This window comes from Chiloscyllium punctatum, chromosome 11 (assembly GCF_047496795.1).
Source record: "Chiloscyllium punctatum isolate Juve2018m chromosome 11, sChiPun1.3, whole genome shotgun sequence".
Lineage (NCBI taxonomy): Eukaryota > Metazoa > Chordata > Chondrichthyes > Orectolobiformes > Hemiscylliidae > Chiloscyllium > Chiloscyllium punctatum.
In genome coordinates this window covers 109664060-109685790 of record NC_092749.1, presented here as the reverse complement: position 1 = coordinate 109685790, position 21731 = coordinate 109664060, and the positions used below count along the sequence as shown (strand labels likewise).

General features: G+C 52.1%; 1 protein-coding gene across 1 annotated transcript in view; it reads right to left on the bottom strand.

Annotated features, from left to right (window-relative positions):
• The window catches only part of sptlc3 (serine palmitoyltransferase, long chain base subunit 3), a 121484-nt gene extending 113380 nt beyond the window's left edge, over window positions 1-8104 (bottom strand). Inside the window, exon 1 of the mRNA XM_072581512.1 lies at window positions 7848-8104. Within this exon, the coding sequence (XP_072437613.1) occupies window positions 7848-7982 (135 nt within the window). The 5' untranslated portion in view covers window positions 7983-8104. The remainder of the gene's footprint in view (window positions 1-7847) is intronic.
• Between the last annotated feature and the right edge of the window lie 13627 nt (window positions 8105-21731).

Sequence of the window (21731 nt, the reverse complement as noted above, 5' to 3'; positions counted from 1 at the left end):
GTTCAACCAAAACTCCATGCATTTCTGCCTTAAAAATATTCAAAGATTTGTTTCCAATGTCTTTTCAGGAACAGAGTCCCAGACAGATTCAATCCTTTAAGAGGAAAACATTTTGCCTAAACACAGATAAGAGTGGTACGATGGCTCAGTGGTTTGCACTGCTGCCTCTCAGCACCAGGGACCTGGGTTTGATTCCAGCCTTGGATGACTGTCTGTGTGGAGTTTACACATTTTCCGCATGTCTGCTTGGGTTTCTTCCCACAATCAAAAGACGTGCAGGTGAGATGAATTTGCCATGCTACATCGTCTGTTGTGTTCAAGGACATGTAGGTTAGGTGTATTCATCAGGGGTAAACGTAGAATACTAGGGTAGGGAATGAGTCCAGGAGGGTTACTCTTCAGAGGGTTTGTGTGAACTTGTTGGGCCAAATGGCTTGTTTCCACACTGTAGGGATTCTATGATAGCATACATATCATCTCCAACGAGACAATCTAACCACCCTCCCCTTGACATTCAATGGTGATACCATCACTGAATTCTCCCATTAACAACATCCGGGGGGGTGGGGGCGTTACCATTGACCAGAACTCAACTGGGCTCACTACATATACACTGTGGCTACAACAGCAGGTTAGAAGAAAGGCAAAGTTAAAAATCACACAACACCAGGTTATAGTCCAACAGGTTTAACTGGAAGCACACTAGCTTTCGGAGCGACGCTCCTTCATCAGGTGATTGTGGAGGGCTCGATCGTAACACAGAATTTATAGCAAAAATTTGCAGTGTGATGTAACTGAAATTATACATTGAAAAACTGATTGTCTGTTAAGCCTTTCATCTGTTAGAATACAGTGATAGTGATAGAATACAGTGAAAGAAGTGAAACTGTATTCTAACAGATGAAAGGCTTAACAGACAATCAGTTTTTCAATGTATAATTTCAGTTACATCACACTGCAAATTTTTGCTATAAATTCTGTGTTACGATCGAGCCCTCCACAATCACCTGATGAAGGAGCGTCGCTCCGAAAGCTAGTGTGCTTCCAGTTAAACCTGTTGGACTATAACTTTGATTTTTAACTTTGTACACCCCAGTCCAACACCAGCATCTCCAAATCAGAAGAAAGGCAGGGAGACTTGCTGCAATTTGAATTAATGAACCCGAACCCCTCCCACTATATGCCTCCGAGACTCTTATGCCTCTTAACCTTTAAATACTTTCACTCCAAACTTTCAGTTGAGTCACCTGCCATGGCTCATTCTTTTTTCCTAACCTCAACTGTGTAGCATTTATTTGAAATGGTGGTATGGCACAATGAAATTGGTTCGCAGCCTAAAGTGCAAACATTAATTCTTCGGCGCAAGTAAATTATTGTCTGGCTATATTTGGTTCCATTAGCACATCTGCTTTTTTTTCACATAGCAGTCAAACTCAGACAACCAATAAGTTAATGCAGAAATACACGTCACTTAAACAAAACCTTCAGTGTTCAAACTGTATATGCATGTTGTACTCCACAGATCGGTCCCCGCCCCCTATGATTTGACAAAGCTGGTTTACTTTTGCAACCGGTCAAATGATTCCTTTAGAGGTTTCATTTTTGCCTCAACATTCGTTCAACCATAAATGAGAGTCTTTTTTAAAAAGGAGTTTTACTTCTCCTAAAGCAGTTGCAACAAGACTTCTTGAACTGCCCTTACTTCAACTTCCTCCCACAGTGAGAGTTCTGCATTTATTCTGGTGCAACATGCATTTCCAAAATAAAAATAAAAGGTTAAATAAAACACAGGAGAGGCAACTACAATTTATCTGTGATTATCAGCAGGGTTTTAACCAATAATTGTGCCTGGATACATGCAGTGTAAATAAAACAAGTGAGAAACATTCACAGCCTAATGAGGAGGAATAAAATAATCACATCTGAGAAAATGAAAAATTGTGTGTCAGAAATATATAGATTTGTTTAACTGAAAAAAGAACAGAGAAAGAGGAGATGATAAACATTTATGAAGTGGTTCAGTAAGGAATTTCGAAGCCTGAATGAATAGGGGAATAAAAGAGAAATCACATCACACAGAATTTTAAACAATACAATTATTCACAACTAAATAAAGCCTCAAACAAGTATAAAAACATATCAACCTGCTGAAATAAAATGAAACAGCAAATAAAAAAAGGAGAATTAACAAAAGGTGAGGGGGAAAAGGGCAGAAGGTGGTAACAAACAGAAAGTGAACAACCAGGTTAATTGCAACATCTTAAAATACCTATACTTTTTTAAAACATTTACTGTATAGAAACATAATACTTAACATAAAAACACGTTACTAATAAAAATAAAAATGTAATTACATATAATACATTAATATTAAAATATAAAAGACGATAGAGTAACTAGACTAATCTGAGGAAGAGAGGTAGCATATATAAAAAGCGAGAGAAAAGACAGACTGATGAAAGAGGAGAGACAATAAAGGGAGTGATAAAAGAGAAAGATGCATTTTTATGAAGAGTTTCTAAAGAGCTGAACAACTATGATAAAAAGCAAGAAGGGACAGTAAAAGCTGAAAGAATAAAGGTAAGGAGGGAGAGATAGGGAGGGAGGGGACAGGATGAGGGGGGAGGGGTGGGACAGGATGAGGGGGGAGGGGTGGGACAGGATGAGGGGGGAGGGGTGGGACAGGATGAGGGGGGAGGGGTGGGACAGGATGAGGGGGGAGATGGAGGCGGGGGGGGGAGATGGAGGCGGGGGGGGGAGATGGAGGCGGGGGGGGAGATGGAGGCGGGGGGGGGAGATGGAGGCGGGGGGGGGGAGATGGAGGCGGAGGCGGGGGGGAGATGGAGGCGGAGGCGGGGGGGAGATGGAGGCGGAGGCGGGGGGGGAGATGGAGGCGGAGGCGGGGGGGGAGATGGAGGCGGAGGCGGGGGGGGGAGATGGAGGCGGAGGCGGGGGGGGAGATGGAGGCGGAGGCGGGGGGGGGGAGATGGAGGCGGGGGGGGGGGAGATGGAGGCGGGGGGGGGGGAGATGGAGGCGGGGGGGGGGAGATGGAGGCGGGGGGGGGGAGATGGAGGCGGGGGGGGGGAGATGGAGGCGGGGGGGGGGAGATGGAGGCGGGGGGGGAGAGATGGAGGCGGGGGGGGAGAGATGGAGGCGGGGGGGGGAGAGATGGAGGCGGGGGGGGAGAGATGGAGGCGGGGGGGGAGATGGAGGCGGGGGGGGAGATGGAGGCGGGGGGGGGGAGATGGAGGCGGGGGGGGGAGATGGAGGCGGGGGGGGGAGATGGAGGCGGGGGGGGAGGAGATAGAGGCGGGGGGGGGGGAGATGGAGGCGGGGGGGGGGAGATGGAGGCGGGGGGGGGGGAGATGGAGGCGGGGGGGGAGAGATGGAGGCGGGGGGGAGAGATGGAGGCGGGGGGGGAGAGATGGAGGCGGGGGGGGAGAGATGGAGGCGGGGGGGAGAGATGGAGGCGGGGGGGGGAGAGATGGAGGCGGGGGGGGAGAGATGGAGGCGGCGGGGGGGGGGGGAGATGGCGGGGAGGGGGGAGATGGCGGGGAGGGGGGAGATGGCGGGGAGGGGGGAGATGGCGGGGAGGGGGGAGATGGCGGGGAGGGGGGAGATGGCGGGGAGGGGGGAGATGGCGGGGGGGGGGAGATGGCGGGGGGGGGGAGATGGCGGGGGGGGGGATGGCGGGGGGGGGGATGGCGGGGGGGGGGATGGCGGGGGGGGGGGGATGGCGGGGGGGGGGGGGATGGCGGGGGGGGGGGGGGAGATGGGGGGGGGATGGCGGGGGGGGGGAGATGGGGGGGGGATGGCGGGGGGGGGGAGATGGCGGGGGGGGGGGATGGCGGGGGGGGGGGAGATGGCGGGGGGGGGGGATGGCGGGGGGGGGGGGAGATGGCGGGGGGGGGGGGAGATGGCGGGGGGGGGGGGGGAGATGGCGGGGGGGGGGGGGGGGGAGATGGCGGGGGGGGGGGGAGATGGCGGGGGGGGGGGGGAGATGGCGGGGGGGGGAGGGGGAGATGGAGGGGGGGGGGGGAGAAGAAGGCCGGGGGGGGGGAGATGGAGGCCGGGGGGGGGGGAGATGGAGGCGGGGGGGGGAGATGGAGGCGGGGGGGGGGAGATGGAGGCGGGGGGGGGAGATGGAGGCGGGGGGGGGAGATGGAGGCGGGGGGGGGGGAGATGGAGGCGGGGGGGGGGAGATGGAGGCGGGGGGGGGAGATGGAGGCGGGGGGGGGGAGATGGAGGCGGGGGGGGGAGATGGAGGCGGGGGGGGAGATGGAGGCGGGGGGGGAGATGGAGGCGGGGGGGTGGGAGATGGAGGCGGGGGGGTGGGAGATGGAGGCGGGGGGGGAGATGGAGGCGGGGGAGATGGAGGCGGGGGGGAGGGAGTGTGTGGGGGGGGAGGGAGTGTGTGGGGGGAGGGGGGAGGGGGGAGGGAGTGTGTGGGGGGAGGGGGGAGGGGGGAGGGAGTGTGTGGGGGGAGGGGGGGAGGTGGGGGGGAGTGTGTGGGGGGAGGGGGGAGTGTGTGGGGGGAGGGGGGGGTGTGTGGGGGGGGGAGGGGGAGTGTGGGGGGGAGTGGGGGAGTGTGGGGGGGAGTGGGGGAGTGTGGGGGGGAGTGGGGGGGGGAGGAGTGTGGGGGAAGGTGTTGGGGGGAAATGTTGCGGGGGGGGGAATGTTGCGGGGGGGGGGGAATGTTGCGGGGGGGGAATGTTGCGGGGGGGGGAATGTTGCGGGGGGGGGGAATGTTGCGGGGGGGGGGAATGTTGCGGGGGGGGGGAATGTTGCGGGGGGGGGGGAATGTTGCGGGGGGGGGAGGGGAATGTTGCCGGGGGGGGAATGTTGCGGGGGGGGGGGGGGGGGGGGGGGGGGGGAATGTTGCGGGGGGGGGGGAATGTTGTGGGGGTGGGAGGGAATGTTGCGGGGGGGGGGGATGTTGCGGGGGGGGGAATGTTCCGGGGGGGGGGGGGGGAATGTTCCGGGGGGGGGGGGATGTTGCGGGGGGGGGGGGGATTGTGGGGGGGGGGGGGAATGAGTGGGGGGGGGGGAAACGAGTGGGGGGGGGGAAACGAGTGGGGGGGGAAAACAAGTGGGGGGGGAAACAAGTGGGGGGGGAAACAAGTGGGGGGGGGAACGTGGGGGGGGGGAGAACATGGGGGGGGGGAGAACGTGGGGGGGGGGGAGAACGTGGGGGGGGGGAACGTGGGGGGGGGGAACGTGGGGGGGGGGAACGTGGGGGGGGGGAACGTGGGGGGGGGGGAACGTGGGGGGGGGGAACGTGGGGGGGGGGAACGTGGGGGGGGGGGGAACGTGGGGGGGGGGAACGTGGGGGGGGGGAACGTGGGGGGGGGGAACGTGGGGGGGGGGAACGTGGGGGGGGGGGAACGTGGGGGGGGGGAACGTGGGGGGGGGAACGTGGGGGGGGGGAACGTGGGGGGGGGGAACGTGGGGGGGGGGGGGAACGTGGGGGGGGGAACGTGGGGGGGGAGAAGGGGGGGGGGGAGAAGGGGGGGGAGAAGGGGGGGGGAGAAGGGGGGGGGAGAAGGGGGGGGGGAGAAGGGGGGGGGGGAGAAGGGGGGGGGGAGAAGAGGGGGGGGGAGAAGAGGGGGGGGGAGAAGAGGGGGGGGAGAAGAGGGGGGGGAGAAGAGGGGGGGGAGAAGAGGGGGGGGGAGAAGAGGGGGGGGAGAAGAGGGGGGGGAGAAGAGGGGGGGGGAGAAGAGGGGGGGGGAGAAGAGGGGGGGGGAGAAGAGGGGGGGGGGAGAAGAGGGGGGGGGAGAAGAGGGGGGGGAGAAGAGGGGGGGGGAGAAGAGGGGGGGGAGAAGAGGGGGGGGGAGAAGAGGGGGGGGGAGAAGAGGGGGGGGGAGAAGAGGGGGGGGGAGAAGAGGGGGGGGAGAAGAGGGGGGGGGAGAAGAGGGGGGGGGAGAAGAGGGGGGGGGAGAAGAGGGGGGGGGAGAAGAGGGGGGGGGGAGAAGAGGGGGGGGGAGAAGAGGGGGGGGGAGAAGAGGGGGGGGGAGAAGAGGGGGGGGGAGAAGAGGGGGGGGGAGAAGAGGGGGGGGGAGAAGAGGGGGGGGGAGAAGAGGGGGGGGGAGAAGAGGCGGGGGGAGAAGGGGGGGGGGAGAAGAGGCGGGGGGAGAAGTGGGGGGGGGAGAAGTGGGGGGGGGGAGAAGTGGGGGGGGGAGAAGTGTTGGGGGGGAGAAGTGGGGGGGGAGAAGTGGGGGGGGAGAAGTGGGGGGGGAGAAGTGGGGGGGGGAGAAGTGGGGGGGGGAGAAGTGGGGGGGGGAGAAGTGGGGGGGGGAGAAGTGGGGGGGGGTGTGGGGGTGCGGGGGTGCGGGGGGTGCGGGGGTTGTGTGAGGGAGTGTGTGTGGGGCGGAGGGGGAGTGTGTGTGGGGGGGGAGGGGGAGTGTGTGTGGGGGGGTAGTGTGAGGGAGTGTGTGTGGGGGGGTAGTGTGAGGGAGTGTGTGTGGGGGGGTGTGAGGGAGTGTGTGTGGGGGGGTGTGGGGGGGGGAAGTGTGTGAGGGAGTGTGTGTGTGTGTCTGAGGGAGTGTGTGTGGGGGGTGCTGTGAGGGTGTGTGTGTGGGGGGGGGGGAAGTGTGTGAGGGATTGTGTGTGTGTGGGGGGGGAAAGTGTGTGAGGGAGTGTGTGTGTGTGGGGGGGGGGAAGTGTGTGAGGGATTGTGTGTGTGTGGGGGGGAAGTGTGTGAGGGTGTGTGTGTGTGGGGGGGGAAGTGTGTGAGGGAGCGTGTGTGTGTGTGTGGGGGGGGGAGGAGTGTGTGAGGGAGTGTGTGTGTGTGGGGGGGGGGGGAAGTGTGTGAGGGTGTGTGTGTGTGTCTGAGGGAGTGTGTGTGGGGGGTGCTGTGAGGGTGTGTGTGTGTGTGTGGGGGGGGGGGGGAGTGTGTGAGGGAGTGTGTGTGTGTGTCTGAGGGAGTGTGTGTGGGGGGTGCTGTGAGGGTGTGTGTGTGTGGGGGGGGGGGAGTGTGTGAGGGTGTGTGTGTGTGTGTCTGAGGGAGTGTGTGTGGGGGGTGCTGTGAGGGTGTGTGTGGGGGGGGGGGAAGTGTGTGAGGGAGTGTGTGTGTGTGGGGGGGTGCTGTGAGGGTGTGTGTGTGTGTAGGGGGTGGTGTGAGGGAGTGTGTGTGTGGGGGGGGGTGTGAGGGAGTGTGTGTGTGTGTGTGTGTGTGTGTGTGTGGAGGGGGGGGTGGGGGAGTGTGTGTGGAGGGGGGGGTGGGGGAGTGTGTGTGGAGGGGGGGGTGGGGGAGTGTGTGTGTGTGTGTGTGGGGGGGGTGTGAGGGAGTGTGTGTGTGTGTCTCTGAGGGAGTGTGTGTGTGTGTGTGGAGGGGGGGGTGGGGGAGTGTGTGTGGAGGGGGGGGTGGGGGAGTGTGTGTGGAGGGGGGGGGGTGGGGGAGTGTGTGTGTGTGTGTGTGGGGGGGGTGTGTGTGTGTGTGTGTGTGTGTGTCTGAGGGAGTGTGTGTGTGTGTGGGGGGGGGGTGGGGGAGTGTGTGTGTGTGTGTGTGGGGGGGGTGTGTGTGTGTGTGTGTGTGTGTGTCTGAGGGAGTGTGTGTGTGTGTGTCTGAGGGAGTGTGTGTGTGTGTGGGGGGGGGGTGGGGGAGTGTGTGTGTGTGTGTGGGGGGGGGGTGGGGGAGTGTGTGTGTGTGTGTGTGTGTGTGTGTGTGTGTGGAGGGGGGGGTGGGGGAGTGTGTGTGTGTGTGTGTGTGTGAGGGGGGGGTGGGGGAGTGTGTGTGTGTGTGTGTGTGTGTGTGTGTGAGGGGGGGGGTGTTGTCAGCGTGTTGAGGTAGTGTCGGTGTCGGTGTCGGTGTGACCGGGTGGAAGTCGCTGAGTGCCCGGGCTCCTACCTGCTGCCGGCTCCGGGTGCAGCCGTTCTGCAGGACCCCGGCTCCTCTCCCGCTCCCGGTCCCGGTCCCGGTGGCGGTGGCGGAGCGGGGCTCGCGCGGACCCGCGTGTCCGTTGGAGACGGCGCCGCTCGCCATTTGCCGCGCGCTGCTGGCGGGAGAGGCGGAGGCTGCAGCCCCGGGAAGGAGCAGCGAGAGCCGGCACCACAGGGATCCACCCACAGACCAGACCAGGATCGTGGGGATCCAGCCCAGGATCGTGGGGATCCACCCACCGACCAGCCCAGGATCACAGGGATCCACCCACCGACCAGCCCAGGATCACAGGGAACCACCCACCGACCAGACCAGGATCGTGGGGATCCACCCACCGACCAGACCAGGATCGTGGGGATCCACCCACCGACCAGCCCAGGATCACAGGGATCCACCCACCGACCAGCCCAGGATCACAGGGAACCACCCACAGACCAGACCAGGATCGCGGGGATCCACCCACCGACCAGCCCAGGATCACAGGGATCCACCCACCGACCAGCCCAGGATCACAGGGATCCACCCACCGACCAGCCCAGGATCACAGGGAACCACCCACAGACCAGACCAGGATCGCGGGGATCCACCCACCGACCAGCCCAGGATCGTGGGGATCCACCCACCGACCAGCCCAGGACCACAGGGATCCACCCACAGAGCAGACCAGGATCACGGGGATCCACCCACCGACCAGCCCAGGATCGTGGGGATCCACCCACCAACCAGCCCAGGACCACAGGGATCCACCCACAGAGCAGACCAGGATCACGGGGATCCACCCACCGACCAGCCCAGGATCGTGGGGATCCACCCACCAACCAGCCCAGGATCGTGGGGATCCACCCACCGACCAGACCAGGATCACGGGGATCCACCCACAGAGCAGACCAGGATCACGGGGATCCACCCACCGACCAGCCCAGGATCACAGGGATCCACCCACCGACCAGACCAGGATCACGGGGATCCACCCACAGAGCAGACTAGGATCACGGGGATCCACCCACCGACCAGCCCAGGATCACAGGGATCCACCCACCGACCAGACCAGGATCGTGGGGATCCACCCACCGACCAGCCCAGGATCACAGGGATCCACCCACAGACCAGACCAGGATTGTGGGGATCCACCAACAGACCAGACCAGGATCACAGGAATCCACCCACAGTCCAGACCAAGATCATAGGATCCACCCACAGACCAGCCCAGGATCACAGTGATCCACCCACAGACCAGACCGGGATTGTGGGGATCCACCCACAGACCATCCCAGGATCACGGGGATCCACCCACAGACCAGACCAGGATTGTGGGGATCCACCCACAGAGCTGCCCAGGATCACAGGGATCCACCCACAGAAGACCAGCATCGCGGGGATCCACCCACTGTCCAGCCCAAGATCACAGGGGTCCACCCCCAGAGCAGCCCAGGATCGTGGGGAATCCACCCACAGAGCAACCCAGGATCACGGGGCTCGACCCACAGACCAGACCAGGATCGCGGAGATTCACCCACAGAGCAGCCCAGGATCACAGGGATCCACCCACAGACCAGCCCAGATCACGGGGATCCACCCACAGACCAACCCAGGATTAGATTAGGTTACTTGCAGTGTGGAAACAGGCCCTTCGGCCCAACAAGTCCACACCGACCCTCCAAAGTGCAACCCACCCAGTCCCATTCCCCTCCATTTACCCACTCACCTAACACTACAGGCAATTTCCCATGGCCAATTTACCTGACCTGCACATTTTTGGACTGTGGGAGGAAACTGGAGCACCTGGAAGAAACCCACGCAGACACAGGGAGAATGTGCAAACTCCACACAGGCAGTTGCCTGAGGCGGGAATTGAACCCAGGTCTCTGGTGTCGTGAGGCACCAGTGCTAACCACTGTGCCACCATGCTGCCCATCACAGGGATCCACCCACAAACCAGTCTGACAATCACATGGATCCACCCTTCTGCTGTACAGAGAATCACAAGTATCCACCCACAGACCAGTCTGAGAATCACAGGGATCCAACCAGAGGCCAGTGGGGAATCATAGAGATCCACTCACATACCAGCGCAGAAACACAGGGATTCACCCACCAGCTTTGCTGTGGGTCACAGGGATCCATCCACCACCCCTTGCTGACAGTCACAGGGATCCAGTAGTACAGAGAATCACAAGGATCCAGCCTTGCTGAAGGTCACAGGGATCGACCCACTGGCCTTAATGTGGGTTACAGGGATTCATCCACCAATCACCTGCTGAGAATCACAGGGATCCTCCCACAAGCCAGTCTGAGAATCACAGAGATCCAACCACCGGCCTTGTTGAGGGTCATAGGGATCCACCCATCCACTTTGCTGAGGGTCACAGCACCCACCACACTGAGACCACGAATCAACCCAGGTTGCTAGAATCACATAATGATCCACCCATGGCTACTGGAAATCAATTAGATCCTCTACCCGCCTATGAATTTCAGTGATCATTCTATCCTGCCAGGAATCACATAGAGATCAGCACTCTGCTGGAGATTGTGCAAGGACACAGCAGCTCTGCTGGGAGTCATGCAAGGATTCACCCATGTTTTTGGAGAAACCCTGCTGGAATGTGATAGTGATGGCCTAGTGGTATTATCGTCAGACTATTAATCCAGAGAACCAAGTATTGTTTTGGGGACCTGTATTTGAATCTGACCGCTGCAGGTGATAGAATTTGTATTCAATAATAGTCTGGAAATAAGAGTCTTAATGGTGACCATGAAACTATTGTCAATTGTCAGGAAAAACCCATCTGATTCACTCATGCTGTTTAGGGAAGGAAATCTGCCATCCTTACCCAGCATGGCGTACGTGTGACTTTTGAGCCACTGCTATGTGGTTGCCTCTTAACTGCCCTCTGAGCAACTAGGAATGGGCAATGAATGGTGGCCCAGTTAGTGATGTTCACATCTTGTGAATGATTTTTTTAAAAATTCCACCGAATATCTAGAAATCCCTTTATCTTTCACCCACCATTCTGGAAAAACTAAATCTCCCATTGGGATTCTTCGATCCTGATGGGCTTCCATTCTAACCCTTCTACATAGCTAAGAATTCCAGTGTACTCACCCACCCAGCTGCATTTGCTATTTGGTCAGAACCATCCACCCTGCTGGGATCCCCAGCACATCATCTGCCTGGAATTACAAGTCTGACCCTCCTGCTCTGCTAGAATTCTGACTGGAACCATACTTTCTCCTGGGATTTGCACAGTAACGTTTCTCCAGCTAGAATTCCCACTGTAACCCTTCAACTTGCTGGGATTCCCACAGTAACCACTTATCCCTGTGAGAAGTCACAGTAACCAAATCCTTGATTAGACTGTAATCTTGTTGCTGGAATAGACACTGTAACCACTCCCCTTGCTGGAAACTGACATTGTAGGACTATTTGGAAGGGGAGTTCCTTCCCTCCAATGAAGGAACAATGGTATGGTTCAACTCATGTGTGGCTTGAAGGGGAATTTGCAAGCGGTCGTGTTCCCATGTATCTGGGGCCACACTCATTCTCTTTGATGGTGCACAGGCTTTGGGGAATGAGGAGATGATTAGTCACTGCAGAATTTCTCGTTTTTGACCTGCTCTTGTAACCTGAATGTTCATCAGCTACAAGTAGCTGAAGACAAATAACACAGCAGCCCAAAGTTGAATTGTAAATGTGACAACACATTTATTGATGAACAATATATGCTTGTATGTGATATAACGTGTCATCCCTTCTTGCTTTCTTAAAGCAAGATGGAAAGGCAAAAGCATATTTGAAAACTGGAGGCTAGAGGAGGTTTGGTAGTGGTGCATGGGGTTGTGAGGGGCTTGGATAAGAAGGGTCTATTTATCTTGGTGAGGGGTGTACGTCGTGGGCATTAATTTAAAATGGTAGAAGGATTACAATGGAGATGAGGATTTATTTTTTGTTCATACAGTGGTTGGTTGGAATCTGGAACTCACTGCCTACATGGAAACAGGAGGCAACTACCCTTGACGTAATTAATAAGGTATCCAGATATGAACCTAAAGTGCCATAACTTTCTGTCATTCAGGAAAATGGCTGGCTCGGTCACTGGCCAAATCAAACACATTGGGGCACATGGCCTCTATCTGTACCACAAACGTTTTATGATGCAGTGCTCTCCACTGAAAGACATTTGGTCAATCCAATGTTATTCCTGAGCTTTGGATGCTGTGAGGCATTTTTTCTTTCTGTATATTTCTGTTAGACATGATAGAAAGAATTTCTTTGTCCACCTCCCTCCAGTTTGTCTTGTGTTTGCTGTTGTGTTCACCTGTGAGTGTCTGGAGCTTGTAACTGGATGGAATGAAGATGGAGCTGCAAAGTGGGAGAAGATCCCACTGGAATATACAATCACTGGGACAAGCTAAGACTGTTTAAACCCAAACATTTTCACTATTGCATCCACACATCCACACACATGTCTTGAAAGTGGTATTTATTGCACACACAACCTTGTTCTCAAAACCTGACTGGACAATGGCTATCTTGAGGGTGTGAATGAGGAAACAGTGGGTCACATCCTTTTTGGCAGGCCCCTAGAGGTCAGAGTATGACCACAGGAGGTGGTCTCAGCATGGCCAAGATAAGTTCAGTAACCCATCTGGATGGCCCAATTTGAGATATTTCCTGGTAGTCAAAGGCTTAGGTCAAGAAACTGAATGTCCTCAAGGTCATTGTGGCTACAACCATGTGTGTCTTCTGGTCAATCATGGGACGGCATTTGGGATGATTTGTTGGTGGAGTGACCACCCAAATATAAGCTCTCAGCTCTATGACTCTATGCGAAGGTGAGGGCTACAGATGCTGGAGATCAGAGTCAAGATTAGAATGGTGCCGGAAAAACACAGCAGGTCAGGCAGCATCTGAGGAGCAGGAAAATTGACGTTTTGGGCAAAAGCCCTTCATCAGGAATCTCTATGACTCTATGGCTAAGTGTTATTGTGAGTGTTTGCTGCTGCTTGGTTTTCTGATAAAGGGCAATGATACAAAGATGTGAAGAAGAATAACAGCTGACTTGAAACATTAATGTTATCTCCCTTTCAACAGGTACTGCCAGACCAGCTAAGTTTCTCCAGCATTTTCTACTTTTATTTAGGACTTTCAGCATTTATACTAAAAGCAGAGTATCTGGTTATTTCACTGCTGTCTGTGAATTTTGCTGTAAACATCTGCTGTGTTTTGTTTTAAATTTATTCATGTAATCTAGGTGTCATTTCCACTTCCTAATTGTTAATTGCTATTGGTCTGGAGTCACATGTGGGTTAGACCAGATAAGGATGGTCGTTTCCTTCCCTGGCATCAATGAACCAGATGGGTATTTTCTCCCAAAACAGTCATCATTAGACTCTTGATTCCAGATTTTTATTGAATTCAGATTGTACCAGGATTGAAACCAAGTTCTAGATGTTGCTTGATTAATGAGTCGAAAAGTGTGCCGCTGGAAAAGCACAGCAGGTCAGGCAGCATCCGAGGTGTGCAAGAGGATGGAGTAGGTTTGAGGTGGGAGGTATAGCTGGGGTCCAAGGTGCTCCCACAAGGAGGTGAAACTGTTCATCAACTTCACCAACACTTTCCATCCTGACCTCAACAAGGTTCCCCATGGGAGACTGATTAGCAAGGTTAGATCTCACGGAATACAGGGACAACTAGCCATTTGGATACAGAACTGGCTCAAAGGTAGAAGACAGAGAGTGGTGGTGGAGGGTTGTTTTTCAGACTGGAAGCCTGTAACCAGTGGAGTGTCACAAGGATCAGTGCTGGGTCCACTACTTTTTTGTCATTTACATAAATGATTTGGATGCGAGCAAAGGCGGTACAGTTAATAAGTTTGCAGATGACACCAAAATTGGAGGTATCGTGGACAGTGAAGAGGGTTACCTCAGATTACAACAGGATCTGGACCAGATGGGCCAATGGGCTGAGAAGTGGCAGATGAAGTTTAATTCAGATAAATGCGAGGTGCTGCATTTTGGGAAAGCAAATCTTAGCAGGACTTATACACTTAATGGTAAGGTCCAAGTGAGTGTTGCTGAACAAAGAGACCTTGGAGTGCAGGTTCGTAGCTCCTTGAAAGTGGAGTCGCAGGTAGATAGGATAGTGAAGAAGGCGTTTGGTATGCTTTCCTTTATTGGTCAGAGTATTGAGTATAGGAGTTGGGAGGTGATGTTGCGGCTGTACAGGACATTGGTGAGGCCACTTTTGGAATATTGCGTGCAATTCTGGTCTCCTTCCTATCAGAAAGATGTTGTGAAACTTGAAATGGTTCAGAAAAGATTTTCAAGGATGTTGCCAGGGTTGGAGGCTGAAGAGGCTGGGGCTGTTTTCCCTGGAGCGTCGGAGGGGTGACCTCATAGAGGTAATAGACAAAGTCTTTTCCCTGGGGTGGGGGAGTCCAGAACTAGAGGGCATAGTTTAGGATGAGAGGGGAAAGATATAAAAGAGACCTAAGGGACAAATTTTTCACGCAGAGGGTTGTACGTGTATGGAATGAGCTGCCTGAGGGGAGTAGGGGAGGCTGGTACAATTGCAACATTTAAAAGGCATTTGGATGGGTATATAAATAGGAAGGGGTGGGAGGGATATGGGCTGGGTGCTGCCAGGTGGGACTAGATTGAGTTGGGATATCTGGTCGGCATGGACAGGTTGAACTGAAGGGTCTGTTTTCATGCTGTACATCTCTATGACTCTAAGTCCACTTAGACCATCTTGGACACCTCTTCCCCTTCCTGGACCTCTCTGTCTCCATCTCTGGCAACCGACTCAAGGACATCTACTTCAAACTCACTGACTCCCACAGCTGCCTGGACTACATCTCCTCCCACCCCCCACCCCCCGCCTGTATAATGCGATCTCTTACTCCCAATTCCTCCGTGGAGGAGCAGTTCCACTCCAAGAGATCCCAGATGGCCTCCTATTTCTAGGACCACCATTTTCCCACCCACATGATCAGCAATGCCCTGCAGCACAGCTCCTCCTCTTCCTGCACCTCTGTCCTTAAACCCCACCCCTCCAACTGCAACAAGGATAGAACACCCCCACGTCCTCACCTTCCACCTCACTAATATCCAGTTACAATGCATTATCCTCTGCCATTTCTGCCAACCACAACTAGACTAACACCGGAGACATATATCCCGGCCCACTCCTTTCAGGATTCCGCACAGATTATTCCCACTTGTTAGGTCCATGCCACCCCCACCTCCCCACCAACCCAACCTCCACACCCATCGCAAGAGGTGTAAAACCTATACCCACACTTCCCTGTCACCCCTGTCCAAGGCCCAAAGGATCTGGCAAAGATTTTCCTGCACATCTATCCACTTCATCTACTGTGTCTGTGGCTCTCAATGTGTTTGCCTCTACATCGAGGAGACAGAATGTCAACTTGCGGAGCATTTCAGGGAACATTTCTGGAACACATGCACCCAACAACCCCACCGCCATGTGGCCAACCACTTCAACTCCCCCTCCCATTCTACCAAGGGCATGCAAGTCCTGGGCTGCTCCACTGCCAAATCCAATTCACCAAACGACTAGAGGAAGAATACCTCATCATCTGCCTTGGGAACCTTCAACCACACAGCATCAACTAGTTTCCAAACCTTCCCCCCTCCACCTCACCCCAGATCCAACTTTCCAACTCAGCACCACCCTCTTGTCCAGCTTCCTTCCCACCTATCTGCTCCACTGTTCCCACTGACCTATCACAATCACCCCTACCTTCAACCACCTATTGCTTTTCCAGCTACCTTCCCCCCAGCCCCACCCTTTCCCCCTTACTTATTTCTCAACCCCTTCCCCAGCCACATTCCTGGTGAAGGGCTTATGCCCAAAGCCTTGATTCTCCCACTCCTCGGATGCTGCCTGACATGCTGTGCTTTTCCAGTGCCACACTTCTTGACTCATTAATCTAGAGTCCCAAGTAACACCTGGGACCTGAGTTCAATTCCGATGGAATTTGAATTCAATAAAAGTCTGGAATTAAGAGTCTAATGATGACTGTTTTGGGAGGGAAAATACCCAATCTGGTTCATTAATGACAGGGAAGGAAACTGCCATCCTTACCTGGTCTAACCTACATGTGACTCCAGACCAATCGCAATGACAATTGACTCTCCAGCATTCAGAGTCCTCTCTTTCTCTCAGTCTCTAATTTAATGGTTTTACAATAATACCACTAGGCCATTTTCTTCCTCATGTTGCAATGTTTCCTATGTTGTAACAGGGACAGTACGTTCAAAGTTGTTTCAATGGCTGCAAAGCACTTGGGAATATCTGGTAGTTGTGAAAGTTTCCATACAGTATAAACAAACATATCAAGGCTACATTGAACAATTGGAGAAGAACACTCTGCTTTCTCTGTCATAACTCTAAACACCAAAATTGCTGTAGAAATTTGCCAGGTTTGGCAGCATCTGTGGAGTGAGAAACAAAGTTATGAATGACTCCTGAAGAAGGGTTACTGGACTCAACAATGTTAACCCTGCTTTCTCTCCACAGATGCTGCCAGACCTGGCAAATTTCTACAGCATTTTCAGTTCTAGTTTCAGATTTCCAGGAACTCCAATTTTTTTGTTACCATTCTAAACATCTTGGTTCTATTATGATGAAAGACGTTTTACTCCGACTCACCAAAAACTCTCTGAGTGAAATTTTTCGAGGCAAGAGAGGGAAGGCACAATTAATTTCTATCAGTAAGTGTTTATTAAATAGATTGTGATAAATGGAACACTTTGTTTTGCCCTCAAATTGTTTCCACATCCACTGACTTTCCCAAGCTTTTATTTTCTCTCTGGCTTGCAGCTCTGAGGGCATGAAGCCAAAAGTTACCCTGTACATGCATTCTTCGAAGAATTGACAAAAAATGTTTGACATCACATGTGCGTACTCAGCATTGAGTGATTTGAATCATTTAAATCCTGAATGGAGCTATTTAAGAGCTGTTAAATTGCTGGATATTCACTCCTCAGTGATGTAACTGCCCCAGTATGAAGTTCCATCCAGTGAAAAAATAAAGATTGTACCTGGTTGATAGCTGTCAGCAACCAGGGTGTTTGTTCCCAGAGGTGTGCTGGCCATTTGGTAAGTGCAGGCAAGACAAAAACTTCCACTTCAGCCCTACAACCTAAGCAATGGAACTATAAAACCTTGCCTTAAATATGCTGTGTTTTGTACGGATATTTGCAGAAAACATGTTGCTATGTTGTTAGCTGCCTTCAAGTGGATTGGTGCCATACTTAGCAATACACAGAAATGACAAAGCAGGAACAAGCCAGTTAACCTCCCCAGTGTTAGTGTTTATCTCTATGCGAGTAAGTAGTTTTAATCATTAAATTATAATAAATATGATCCCATCAAGACGGCCTTGCCAATCAATAAGATCATGGCTGACCCGATGGAGCCTAGACTTCATTTTCTTGCCTGTCCCCTATAACCCTTGTCAACCAACAGTGGTCTCACTGAGCTTTGAATATATTAATGAATAAGCCTCTGGAGGTCATGTGAAAGGGTGTACCAAAGACTGAGAGAAGAAATTCCTCTTCCTCACTTATAAACGGGAGATCTCTTATCCTTAAACTGGCCCCTCATTCTAGGCTCTCTAGTAAGAGGGAACTTCCTCTCAACACCTATCCTGTCAAGCACCCTTAAAATCAATAAGATAATCTCTCATCCTTCTGTTCCCAAAAGGGTACAGGCACAACCTGCTCAATCTTTCCTCGCAAGACAAAACCTTCACCTTAGGAATCAGCCTATAGTGAACCTTCACTGAACTGCATCAAATGCAATTATCTGATTTGGTTTTATTATTGTCACATGTACTGAGATACAGTGAAAAGTTGTTTTGCATACTTTCCAGGCAAATCATATTATATATAAATACATCAGGATAATAGAACAGAATGCAACATGAAGTGTTACAGCTACAGAGAGAGTGCAGAGAAAGGTCAACTTTAGTGTATGAGATGTCCGTTCATAAGTCTGATAATAGCAGGAAAGCAGCTGTTCTTGAATCTGTTGTTTTGTGTTTTCAAACTTTTTTTCAGCTTCTGCCAGATTGACGAGAGTATAATTGGGAGGGAGGGGTCTTTGATTATGTTGGCTGCTTTCCAGTGGGAATTATAAGTGGAGTTAGTGGATGGAAGGCTGGTTTACGTAGTGGACTGGGCTGTGTTCACAATGCTCTGTAATTTCTTGTGATCTTGGGCAGAGCAGTTGCCATACCAAGCAGTGATGCACCTGGATAGGACACTTTCTATGTTGCATCTATAAAAATTGATAAATCATTTTGGGCATTGCGAATTTTCTTCACCTTTTGAGGAAATAAAGGCATTGGTGTGCTTTCCTAACCGTATCATCAATGTGGATGGACCAGGACAGATGTTTGATGATCTTTACTCCTATGAATTTGAAGCTCTTGACCATCTCCACCTCAGCGCCTTTGATACAGACAGGGGCATGTCCTCCACTCTGCTTCCTGAAGTCGATGATCAGCTCATTCATTTTGCTGACATTGAGGGAAAGATTGTGGTCTTTACATCATGCCAGTAAGCTCTCTATCTCTTTCCTGTACTCTGTCTTGTTATTGTTTAAGGCCCAATGCATTACAGTGGTCATCAGCAAACTTGTAAATGGAATAGAGCAGAATTTGGCCACACAATCATGAGTGTATGAGGAGCATAGTAAGGGATTGAATATGCAGCCTTGCAGGGCATCAATGTTAGGGACTATTGTGGAGGAGGGGTTGTCGCCTATCCTTACTAATTGTGCTCTGTAGGTCACAAAGTCGAGGATCCAGTTGCAAAGTAAGGAGGAGAGTCCTAAGACTCAACAATTGAAGATGAGTTTTGTTGAAATTATAGTGTCGAAGGCAGGGCTATAGTCAATTCATAGGAGTCTGATGTATGTGCCTTTGTTATCCAGATGTTCCAAGAATGAGTGTAGGGCCAGGGGGATGGTGTCTGCCATGGGCTTGTGATGGTAGGTGAATTGTAGTGGATCAAGGCAGTCTGGAAGGCTGGAGTTTGATATGTGCCATGACTAAACTCTCAAAACATTTCATAATTAGAGTCACCGGGCTGTAGTAATTAAGGCATACTGCCTCACCTTTCTTTTGCACTGGTCTTGAAGCAAGTGGGAACTTCAGGTTGGTGTAAGGAGCGGTTAAATATGTTTGGATAGTCTCACCAGCTGGTCCACGCAGGATCTGAGAGCACAACTGGGGTCCCCATCCGGCCAGTCACTTTCTGTGGGTTCACCCTTAAGAAGGCTGCTCTGATGTCTGTGATGTTGACCGTGGGTACAAGTTCACACGAGACTGTTGGAGCAGGTGACAGCATTTCACTGATGTTCTGTTCTTCCTTTTGTATGCTCTTCCTTTAACTTCTTTCCTTCATCCATCAATTTGTTTGAAACATTGATAATGATGTAGTTTCTGTTACAGTTTTGGAAGTCGGACTCATTGAAGTGTCTCCTCCTTTTCTAAATCTCTGACATTTAATATTGTAGCTTATAAACCTCTTGTTTTGATGTCTCCTCAACATCTGGAAGCAATCTGCTTCTGCCTATTCCGTCACACTTGTATCATAATGGGAATTTTTTTTCAGACCACTCCAAACTCTCTAAGGAAAAAAATGATTCCAGCCTCCTATAACTCATTTGCATCAGCTATTGTTTGCTTGGTAAGTCAGTTGGATAAATGCCACTAACCAGTGCTGGCGAAAGCTGCCAACTGAGATAATCGTTTAAAAGTGACTACTCTGGGTACAGTTTGTAAAAGTCGTCACAAAGTGTCAAAAACACACTGTGTTAAAAATGTCCTCAACTCTGTCAGAACCCCCTCTGTTCCCAGTTTCTGGGTGTCATTTAATGCACAGGCAATTGCAGTTTGTCTTGCAGGCTTTCAAATTCTTTCTTTCTCATTTTACTTTAAGAATAGTTTTGGGTGTGAAACACTGGATACACTGCACCATCTTTTGTCACCTATTGCTATTGTGATGGAACTATTTTGTTTATTAGAGTCATAGTGTCATAGGTCCAACACATCCACACCGACCAGATATCCTAAATTAATCCAATCCTATTTGTCAGCACTTGGCCCATATTCTCTGAACCCTTCCTAATATCACCCATCCAGATACCTTTTAAATGTTGTCATTGTACCAGCCTCCACCATTTCCTCTGGCAGCTCATTCCATCCATCACCACCCTCTGCATGAAAAAGTCGACTCTTAGGTCTCTTTTAAATCTTTCCCCTCTTATCTTAAACCTATGCACTCACCTGGGAAAACACCTTGTCTATATACCCTATCCATGCCCTTCATGATTTTATATACCTCAACAAGGTCAACCCTCACCCTCCGACACTCCCGGGAAAATCAGCCTCTTCCTATAGCTCAAACTCTCCAGTCCTGTCCTTGTAAATTTTTTCTGAACCCTTTCAAGTTTCCCAACATCCTTCCTATAGCAGGAAGATCAGAATTGCAAGCAGTATTCCGATAGTGGCCCAACCAATGTCCTGTACAGCCACAACATGACCTCCCAATTTCTATACTCAATACGCCAGCCAATATAGGCAAGCATATCGAATGTCTTCTTCAGTATCCTATCTACCTGCGATTCCATTTTCAAGGAACAATGAATCTGCACTCCAAGGTCTCTTTGTTCAGCAACACTCCCCATTAAGTGTATAAGTCCTGCCCCGATTTGCCTTTCCAAAATTCACATTTATCTAAATTAGAACACTGAACATAGAATATTACAGCACAACACAGGCCCTTCAGCCCTCGATGTTGCACCAACCTGTGGAACCACTCTGAAGCCCACCTAATCTATACTGTTCCATTCTCGTCCATATGCCATCCAATGACCATTTAAATACCCAAAAGTTGGTGAGTCTACGACTGTTGCAGGCAGCGCGTTAAATGCCCCTACTACTCTCTGAGTAAAGAAACTTCCTCTGACATCTGTCCTATATCTATTAATCCTCAATTTAAAGCTATGTTACTTTGTGCTAGCCATCGCCATCACTGTCCAACCTATCTAACCCTCTGGTTATCTAATATGTCTCAATTAAGTCACCTTTCAATCTTCTTCTCTCTAATGAAAACAGCTTCAAGTTCCTCAGCCTTTCCTCGTAAGACCTTCTTTCCATACCAGGCAATATCCTGGTAAATCTTCTCTGAACCCTTTCCAAAGCTTCCACATCCTTCCTATAATGTGATGACCAGAACTGTACGCAATACTGTACGAAGTACATCCGCACCAGAGTTTTGTACAGTTGCAGCATGATCTCATGGTTCGAAACTCAGTCCCTTTACCAATAAAAGCTAACACATTGTATGCCTTCTGAACAACCCTATTGACCTGGGAGGCAAATTTCAGGGATCCAAGTACCTGGACACCGAGATCTCGCTGCTCATCTACACTACCAAGAATCTTAACATTAGCCCAGTCCTATTACTCTTTCCAAAGTGAATCACCTCATATTTGTCTGCACTAAACTCCATTTGCCACCTCTCAGCTCAGCTCTGCAGCTTATCTGTGTCCCTCTGTAACCTACAACATTCTTTGTCACTATCTGCAACTCTACCGACCTTAGTATCATCCGCAGATTTACTAACCCATCCTTTTATGCCCTCATCCAGGTTATCTATAAAAATGACAAACACCAGTGGAACCAAAACAGATCCTTGTGGTGTCCCACTCGTAACTGAACTCCAGGATGAATATTTCCCATCAACCGCCACTCTCTGTCTTCTTTCAGCTAGCCAATTTCCGGTCCAAACCACTAAATCACCCTCAAC